The 10219-nt window shown below is 50.0% G+C and overlaps 1 protein-coding gene across 1 annotated transcript in view; it reads right to left on the bottom strand.

Annotated features, from left to right (window-relative positions):
• LOC102386911 (acid-sensing ion channel 2) overlaps positions 1 to 10219 on the bottom strand; it is a 454052-nt gene that overhangs the window by 159545 nt on the left and 284288 nt on the right. The window contains exon 5 of the mRNA XM_025200734.1: positions 6901 to 7028. Coding sequence (XP_025056519.1) covers positions 6901 to 7028 — 128 coding nt within the window. The remainder of the gene's footprint in view (positions 1 to 6900; positions 7029 to 10219) is intronic.

The raw sequence follows: 10219 nt of genomic DNA, 5'->3' as shown, positions 1-10219 counted from the left end.
GGGTCGGGGAATGCAGGCCAGCGGACTAGAATTAGGCACGGATGCTTAGCGGTTGATTAAAGATTATTTTACTTACACCGTAGATGGTCGCGGTGAAGGCAGGAAAACTTGCTTGAGTTGCAGTTACAGACAGGAAAGAAGAAAAGTGGACAAGAGTTCCTTCCAGGCGAACTCTAGCCCAATCCGGTTGAAGGCTCTAAAACCGTGAGCCCGTCGTGTCAACCAAAGAAAACAACTCAGAGAAGAGCTCTGGATACACTCACACGAAGTTTGCTAGGCTCCGTGGAACTTACGCGCAGGGAAGGGGTTCGTCGAGGGATCGTTTGGCGACGGGGAGAGGCCAGAGGTTGATCAGACCCCTATAGCCTTCTTAAGGTACGCACTGGGTCCATTAGGCTCCGCAGCGCTTAGAGTTCTTCACAAGACGTGAAGCCCTCCTCCTCCAGATGGTTGTGGAGTCCTCCCTTGCGGGGTTCTCCTCGGAGTTCTCCAACTTGGGCAGAAACTGCTCAAGCCTCTTATACGGCTAGCAAGCCAATCACTAGCCGCCACATGGGAATAATTTAGAACTGGCCAATAGTGGGACACAAATTTGCATGCGGGTGGCGGGAACTCCTTTGCACCGTGCACTTCTCTTTGCAACTGAGAAATGCACCCTGCAAAGAAAGCTCTGAGTGGCGGGAAATAATTTAGCAGTGCCGAAGCGCACACACACAAAATCACACCCTTGGGTTGTGACATTAACTAAATGATGGAAGCTGAATGTAGTGTATGGGAGTTGGGTTGTACACCTTTAAATAATCTGTGATCCACTACTGGCACTCAATGGGTTCTAGGTATAGCAGACATAGTTATTTGGACTCCACTGTACCAGTGTAAGAAAAGACTCAGGCACAGAAGTCACCCAAAGCTCACAGCCCTCCTGCTCTCCAGTTGCCTATTACAGGTTTCCCTTGATTTATGTGGTACATGCGTTCCTGGAGAACACCGCATAAATCGAATTTGCATAAAGCAAACCTACTTTGTAATGTAATAAATAGGGATAGGTTCCCCTGTCAGCTGCTCCCGTGGTTGGCTGGGGCGAGTGTGGACAAGCAGAGCCCTGGGCGGTGTGGGGCGCAGCACTCACCCCAGCCCTGGCTGCAGCAGCCCTGGGAGCTGCTGGCACCAGCTGCCAGAGGCCACTGGGCTGCACCATGCCCCAAACCCCTGTGGGGCTCTGCCTGTCCCCACTCACCACAGCTCCTGCTGCAGCTGTCCCAGGGGGTTGGGGCATGGCACAGTGCAGCGGCTGCAAGTAGGCGGCATCCACGGCTGCAGCAGGGGCCGGCTGGTGCGTGCAGCCAGATGAGACCAGGCTGGGGCCAGTGGTGTGCTCAGGGGCTTCAGGCTCTTCCTGGTGCTCTGCCGGTCTCCACCCAAGCCCTGGCTGCAGCAGTTCTGGGAGCTGCCGGCACCAGCTGCCTGCACCAGGGCACGGGGAGTTGGAATTGGCCGCTCCCGGGACAGCTGCAGCAGGAGTCTGGATGAATGGGGACAGGCAGAGCCCTGGGGGGTTCAGGGCACGGTGCAGCCCAGTGGCTGCTGGCAGCTGGTGCCGGCAGCTCCTGGGGCCACTGCAGCTTGGGCTGGGATGAGTGCTGCGCCCTGCACCACCCAGGGCTCTGCTCATCTGCACTCACCCCAGATGGCCCCAGGAGCAGCAGACAGGGAAACCTATCCCTATTTCTTATATTACTGTATAAAGTAGATTTGCTTTATGCAAATTTGATTTATGAGGCATTCTCCAGGCCCATGCCGATCGCATATATGCAAATTTACCTTGCATATAACAAATCTCGGGTACAAAAGGGTCATCGCATAAAAGTGAATTTGCATAAATCAAACCCGCATAAATCGAGGGAGACCTGTACTTGCCTGATCAAGGTCTTGTAGTAAGATTTAACAGGATGCTTGTTGGGAGGCAGAAGACTCTGCTACATCACGATCAAATACATAAGACAAAAGTCATATAGGTTGCTTTTCCAGTTACTGTTCTTATGTGTCCTTGGATGTGTATCTTAACTCCTTTCTGCCTTGAGACGTACAAGCTGCAATTAGTCATCTGCCGAAAGCCTTTTGGAAGCTGTGATGAATTCAGTTCAACTAACTTTGCAGCTACGCTCTTTTCAAATTAAGAGATGCAAGACACAACAAAGCAACTGGAGAGCTCACATTTAGCCGGTGTATTTCAGAGACCTTGGCTATTGCAGGGTCCTCAACTCAGTAAGCCATTTCTGGCCACAAAGCTGTTAATTTAACCAAAAGTAATCTGGTTCAGGACACTGCATAGGATGACACAGGAAAGGAGATGGTATTCTTTAATTAGCCTTTATCACCCCTGGAAGTTGAGCTTCTCAGCAAAATGAAGTGACATATTTCCATCATGAAGTATTCTCTGCTCTCCCACTGTTCATCCAGCAGGCAGGACTTGCCAAAATCCTTCTCTGAAGTGTAACACACTCCCTGTCTCTGAAGTTTACAAAACCCCATGAGTAAGGAACCCTAGGGATGAACTCCGAGTAAGGCTTACAATTTATTCATCGCCAGGGATTCTGGTTTTCCTTGGTAAAAAACTGCAAATTCTCTGATAAAACCTCCTAAATCCATGATTGAAATGAAAGGCCCCTCACTCCCTCCCACAGCCTCCCCCGGCCCTGCTGGTGCCCTTCACTCCCCACCCCCAAAGCTCCCTGGCCCTGTTCATGTCCCTCACTCCTTCCTTCCCACAGCTCCCACATCACTGCTCATGCCCCTCACTTCCCCCCACAGGTCCCCCAGCCTTGCCAGTGCCCTCCCAGATGGGGTCCTTAGCTGCCAGGGCTACAAGACCAGGGACCCAGGTCCGCAATCCTCTTCCCCAGCAGGAGACGGCAGCTGCTGCAGTGAAGTGAAGCTCCCCACCTCTGCTGCCTGCGGCCTGCACCTGCAGGCTGGAGGGGGCTGGCTCCCTGCTTCTGTGCGCACTCCCGGGGGGCAATGGGGACCCATGCCCCCCAGATCTGTGCACGGGGTGGAGGTGGGCATGGACTGCCTGCTGTGGGCTGGGCTCCTGCCCTGCTGTCCTCCCCCAGGGCTTTCGCTGCTGCAGAGGGAAGCACCAGTCTCCCCCTGCAGCCCAGGGACCACTCCGCCCGACAGCAGCTCCCCTTTCCGTCCTTGCCAGAGGCAAGTAGGTTAGTGCACACGACATGGGGGCTTAATCAGCCCCAAATTGAAGCAGTGTTTTTTAAAACCCGCTGCTTCAACTTAGGGTGCCCTTTTCATCTACACACGCCCAGAGTTAACAGTAGTAAAATACTTCACTAGAGAAGTGCTGCTTCTAGTCTAGGTTGATAATTGTGTTATCACCAGGGTTTACTCCACTTCCACCAGAGCGCAGCCAGTCCAGGGGGGACTGGATGTGGAGATAAAGGATGCACAGGGGATTGTTCCAGGGGAGATCATTGCTACTCTTCTGCTTTGTAGTGAGACAGAGTGTCAGATAACATTTTCATCTCCTCACCAGTGTTGCCCAAACTACACAAGAACAGAGCTTTCCAGTTACACATCAACTCCTCTTGCCAAGTTCTAAGAACACACCATATGCTTTTAAAAACTGCTCAGCCAAAGATCAACAAGGCAGATGTATTCTGGGGAGATGGCATCTTCTGCCTGTTACATTTCATTACAAGGTCAGACAGTGCAAAAAAAAAAAAAGGATGCAAAAGTTGGAAAACAGGAGTTACCACACAGAGATTTTCAGCCCTGGATCGTTGCCATATGTTCTAATTATGAATTACAGTGGGTTTGGTTCCCATCTACACTTTAGGCCCTCTAAAACCTGAGGGTAAAATTCATGCCTACTCACTTAAATGCCCATTTCCACTGCTCTGCTGTGTATACGAGTCTGAGTATTAATGTGAATCAAGCCCTATTTGTTCAGATGAATTTATTCAAGTAACGATTAGAGACAGCAAAGTTGCCTGGACACAATATGACTATTATCTCTTGAGGCTGGGAATTTTCAGATGGGTTTGGCTTCCCTCAGATGTGTGGACAGGCATTGAAGTGAACCAAACTCATTGCTGACCTAATAGCAGCTATCACTCCACTAAAACTTGACAGCTTATCATTAACAAGGAGGTTGAAAAATGGGCCAAAAGAAGTAATACAGTTTCTCCTTTAACTCTATAACTGCCTTCTTCAATGAAAGGCAAAGTTCTGTGGGTAGATGCACTGAAGTTTCTCATTAAGTGGGAGTGTCTGTACTCACAGTTAATGCACAGAAAGCTTACTGCACAGTAAAATACTGGGCAATAAGCTTTCCCTGGGAGCATGTCTACAGCGACTTGGATGAGGGGGTGAAAAGCACCTTGTTCAAATTAGCAGATGACACTAAGATGTGGGGAGAAGTGGGCACGCTAGAAGGGAGGGACAGGCTGCAATTGGATCTGGACAGGTTACAGAGGTGGGCGGATGACAATAAGATGGGATTTAATACTGACAAGTGCAGGGTACTGCACCTAAGGAGAAAGAAGCAGCAACATACCTACAGGCTGGGGAATTCCCTTCTCATCAGCACAGAGGCAGAAAAGGATCTTGGAGTCATTATAGACTCCAAGATGAACATGGGCTGCCAATGTGGGGATGCAGTCAGGAAGGCCAACCGCACCTTGTCATGCATCCACAGATGCATCATGAGCAGGTCCAAGGAGGTGATCCTCCCCCTCTATATGACATTTGTCAGGCTGTAGTTGGAGTACTGCATCCAGTTCTGGGCACTGCACTTCAGGAGGGATGTGGACAACATTGAGAGGGTCCAGAGGAGGGCCACCCGCATGATCAGGGGGCAGCAGGGCAGGCCCTACGAGGAGAGGCTACGAGACCTGAACCAGTTCAGCCTCCACAAGGGAAGGCTGAGAGGGGATCTGGTGGCCGTCTGTAAACTGGCCAAGGGAGACCAGCAGGCAATGGGAGAGTCCCTGTTCCCCCGAGCACTACTGGGAGTAACAAGGAATAATGGCCATAAGTTGACAGAGAGTAGATTCAGGCTAGACATCAGGAGGCGCTACTGCACAGTCAGGGCGGCTAGGATCTGGAACCAACTTCCAAGGGAAGTGGTGCTTGCTCCTACCCTGGGGGTCTTTAAAAGAAAGCTAGATAGACACCTTGCTGGGGTTGTTTGACCCCAGTACTTTTTCCTGCCATGGTAGGGGTTTGGACTTGATGATCTGCTCAGGTCCCTTCCGACCCTACCTACTATGAAACTATGAAACTATGTGCGTCCCTCAGGAGCAAATCTGCTCCAATGGGAGCAGTTCAGGGCAGGGTTACTCCTGCCCTGCTCTGTTCCCATATGGCAGCCAAAGAGCGCTCTAGGCTCCTTCTGGGTGCCAGCCCCAGGCTGTCAGGCAGCAACAGGGTCAGGGCTGTGGAGAAGTTCAGGGAAGAGCTACTCCTGTCCTACTCTGCTCTCACATGGCAGCCCTGGGCTGGCAGGCAGCACCAGGGTCATGCCTGGGCTCCAAGGACTGGGAAGGAGCCGTCCCACTTCTGGGGCAGCTGCTTCCCACACCCCTGCCTCAGGCAGCTGCCTGCTGCCCAACCCCTTGTCTGAGATCAGACCTGTACTGCTTTAATGATGTTGGTGTTTGCACGTGTCGGCAGTGTTTTGTGCGGTAATTCCAGCTGGTGTAGCAAATTTGGCAGCATAATCTGCCTTAAATGACTTGAGGTGCAGCAAACTAAAACTCCGAGGAGGAGTTTTAGTTTGCTGCCTTACAGCTGCAGAGCGAAGCACTGGGCTCTGTGCAGCTCAGGGGCTCTGCAGTAAGCCCATGCAAGCGGCCTGGCAGCAGCCTGGGAAAGTACCAGGCCCCCTGCAGCTCAGGGACGGCTTTGCCCACCAGCAGCTTGCCCTCCCCTCCCCTCCCCACTGCCAGAGAAGCAGGTAAGACATGGGTGTACACGACACGGGGATTTACATTGCCCTAAATTGAAGCAGTGTTTTTAAAAACCCACCACTTCAATTTAGGGTCCCTGTCTCATCTACACACACCCTCAGACACCAGGCTAGGATAATTCCTTGGTTGGCAGAGATTTTCTTTTAATTTCCTCCCCATCCAAACACATACATGCCCCAACCTCAGAATATCTCTCTCCAAACCCATGCTTGCTCCATAAATTTCTTTGCCAAGAGTTTCAAAGATATAAATTCCATAGTAACTAGATTTGCTATTAAAATAAAAAAGAGAAGCAAACACACACACTGGGCACATCTACATGTGCACTTAATGCACCAAATTTTCTGTGCAGAAAATTCAGGCTTATTAAAGGTCTCCCAAGGAAGCATCTATACAGGCTGGCAGAGGGCACAGGGCTTGTCCTGAGCCCTGGGGGGTGGTATAGCTCCCTCCCAGCTAGGGGGTAATGGGGCTGGCCCTGAGCCCCAGGGGATGAGGGAAACTGTTCTGGGTCCCGGGGCAGCTCCCTCCCAGCCACAGGGAGAGCGGGGCTGGCTCCAAGCCCCAGAGAAAGTTTGTAGTTGAGACTTTAGAATAGGAATTGCCACCAGGAAGCCCATAGCCACCACATTTGAGCAAGTTAATCTGAAATTTGCCTAATACCAAAAACAGGAATGACCAAAGTTTTCAAACCATTTGCCCAGTGGATCAGAGAGCATCTTTCCCCCTTTAGTAGCTGCCTTGTCTTGACCAGTTCCATGATCCCTAGATAACAGGGAAAAATGCAAAATTATTCTGAAAGTGCTGCTACAAGAAAGGGTCTATCTCACTCTCTCTCTTTCTGTATTCTCTGAAGCAACTGATAATATCAAAATGTTTGAGAGGTCTCACTCTGTCAGTAAAACTAAAGACTTACCCTTTGCTCTTGTGTGGCGACAAAGGTCTGAAATCCAGGGGCCACTCCAAAACCAAGCTCTTGGACGAATGGTGGCTCAGATTGGCTGTGGATCTGAACTTTGACTCCAGCTTCAAATGTAGTTTCCTCTAAAAAGAGAGGCAGGGATTTAGTTAAGAGTACAAAAGCCAAGGGGCATCTGGGGTTGTGACAGCCATGATCAGAGGGGACAGCCACGTGCAATCAGATTTGGAATAGATCCTGTATTGGCCCCTACTGTCCCAAAAGAGTTTTATGTGAATTCATCATGTCAGCAAATGTGCTGCTCAGAGGGATGTGTGCAACTTGCCAGCTAAGCAAGTTTTCACTTTAGGCTGTTCTCAATAGGCCCAATGAAATCAAATAAGCATCACCCTTTATTGTGATTTGAACAAACTCTAGACTTATCATCTAGGGCAGGGCTGTGCAACTTCCAAGTGTTGCAGGACTCACAGACCACACTCACAGGCCACATATCCCATGGGCAGCACCACAGGAAGCACACCCCATGGACACCTTCGCTGGTGTACCATGCACTCACACCTTTCCCCCCACCCTGAACACCACATGTCTATGACCCACCATCACTGTACTGCACATCTGTGACCCCCTCCTCCCACCACTACATTACAGGACCATGAATGAATCCCCCACTGCACCACTTCCCATGATTCCCACCCCCTATACTGCACACATGCACATAGGGCATCCCACCCCTTCACTTCATGCCTGTGACCCCTGAATCTCCCCACCCCTCACTGAACTTTGCATCCCAGGCTCACCATCAGTGCCCTGTGCTGCTACACTGTCCTGCTCCCTGGGGCAGGAAACAGCAGCCTCAGAAGAAGGGAGGGAAGCCCAGAGACTCCAGCTGCTCTTGCAGCCAGAGCCATGGGAGCAAAGAGAGGAGGTGGCAGCAGCTAGGCAGGAGCCTGGGGAACTGCAATTTAATCCCTTACAGCCTGCATGTGATCCACAGGCCTTCAGTCCAGTAAAACCCTGGTTTAGGGGTTTACTTCGGCTCAGACCTGATAGCATTGCTACTGATCCATGAGAATAGCAATAGCTTTGGGTGACACAGCTGCCTAGTTAGATGGGAATATAGCTTGTGGATATAACTTTCTTACTTTGTGGGGATAACTGGGATTCTTACCTTGCAGGGATAACTTTCTGTATCATGGAAAGTTCTCCATTCTTTGCATGCTTACAAAAGTTTCTAGGGATAAGGAAATGTAGATAATTTCCCCTGTTTCCTGGAAATATGTCTACATTTTCTATGTAGCACCTGTATCTTTCTGGTGTCTGCTGGACACACTAATCTACAATGTTTTTTTGGCCTACAGTGCACAGGGTGAACTGAAAGCTAGTGGGTCACCAATCCTTTATTCCCCTACCTGCTCTCTTTTTCAATTTGTGTATGTGGAGAAGTGAGATTTTAGGAGACATTCAACAGTGGAGACAGTCAGATGATGTCCCATACAACAGGGTGGGCTAATGACAGAGGGCTGAAGAAGTCTAAGTATTGTACATGTGAGTTTTCATATAGGAAAGTCAGAGGCATTCGGGTTTGCTATGATCAGTCCACCAGGCTTTCCTTTCCTCTCTCCGAGCACATGCACAGAGATTCTGGATCCCATCTATCAAGTGTCCTCTCATGCACACACAAACACTGCAGCGAGGACTGTCACTTTAAAGGCTTTCCAAGCAGTGCAGTCTGGGTGTCTCTTCCACCTTTTTGGGAAGGGAGTTTCAAGCAGGCACCATGTAGAGAAGTCTGTCCTCTGCCCCAGTGCTGTTCACACAGTTTTCCCAATGACTTTGAAATGCAAAATGCTCAAAAAGCAGTGGAAGTGAAGACTCACTTCCCCCTACCAGGGCAGCATTTTCCTCCCTGAGCCACAGGATCAGGCTTGCTTAAGAAAGCAGATGCCACAGGAGGCATGCTAGGAATGAAAAAAATGTTCCCTGTGCTGCATATTTGCAGCATGGACTTTAAATTTGATACCAGGAAATCCCAGTATTAAAAAAAAAAACAAACCATACTGAAAAACGCAACTCAGGTGTGGCACATTTCCAGATCATGCCCTGAAGCACCTGGAGGCTGAGTTCTCCAGAGAGACACTGGAGCACCCAGCCAGGGCATCTCTATGCCGGCTGCATACCTCTGCTGCTCCTGCACGCTGCCTCAGCATGCTGGAGCAAATAGGAGCGGGGCAAGGCTGCAGCAGTGGCCCAGACCCAGGCTCTGTCCCAGATAAAGCAGGGATGTGCAGGTGGCGGGTACTGTGTGGGGGTGGGATGGACTGTTTGGTGCTCATGACCTCTCCTGGCAGAGCCCCCCGGCAGCACATGGTGCTGCTTGAGACCCAGGGGCTGCACATGCCGCATGGTGCCAGCTCACTGGCACGTGCCCTTGACTAGGACTGGGCCAGCTCTTGCTGTCATCCAGGCTCCCAGGACCACATGCAGAAGTCACATGCCAGCAGGCCAGGTCGAGTCCTGCCTCCATGTGCCCTATGAACTGTTGGGCCAGGCTGACTGTATGGAGAAAAAACCCATGGAAAAAAAAACAGAGCACACATGGGCAGCACACCCTTGCAGTGCGGGGAACACCTGACTGTGCGGTGTGTGACGCTGTAGACACGTTCGCGGTGCCACATTTCGCACAGCCACGCTCATCTGGACATGCCCATAGGGTTTAAGGATCTAGTCACTTTTGAAACTGAGATTTAAGCTCGTAAATCATTTAAATCATTTAGAGAATTTTATCCTGAAACATGATATACACAAGAAGAACAAATGAAGGTTTTCATGGCAATCATAAATCTGGTACTTTCCAGATTTTGAGTGTCTGACTTTGCAAGTTAAATGTTTGTAACACTCCATTTTAATGTGAAGGAAAACATAAAAACAGTCTCTAATAAATTCAGCTATTTTAGTGGTGGTACCATGAGTCTGACTTTAAAGAATATCCATATTGAGTTATTATTTTGGCAGTCTGCCATCATTTGCTGACAGTGCAAGTGACATTAGTGAAATGCCCATTTTCATCCATGTATAACTCCAGTAAATCCTACTAGTATTTCACAAGACAAAGCAAAGGCATTTTCCAAGCCAGAGAAATTCCCTGGGCTAAATTTCAGAAACTTTATGCAAACAGCCTTCTTAAAAAAATTGCAGGTCTTTTAGAAGAGGGGTATCAAGCATATAGCCCCTCCAGTTTTGTCTGACCTGTGGTGCTCATGTAGGGCACAAGAATTTTGGGTGAGGCAGGCAGGGGATAGGGCCTGCCATATAATTC

This window comes from Alligator sinensis, unplaced genomic scaffold, assembly GCF_000455745.1.
Source record: "Alligator sinensis unplaced genomic scaffold, ASM45574v1 scaffold161_1, whole genome shotgun sequence".
Lineage (NCBI taxonomy): Eukaryota > Metazoa > Chordata > Crocodylia > Alligatoridae > Alligator > Alligator sinensis.
The sequence above is the reverse complement of the archived record's forward strand: the minus strand, read 5'-3'. Positions and strand labels throughout refer to the sequence as shown.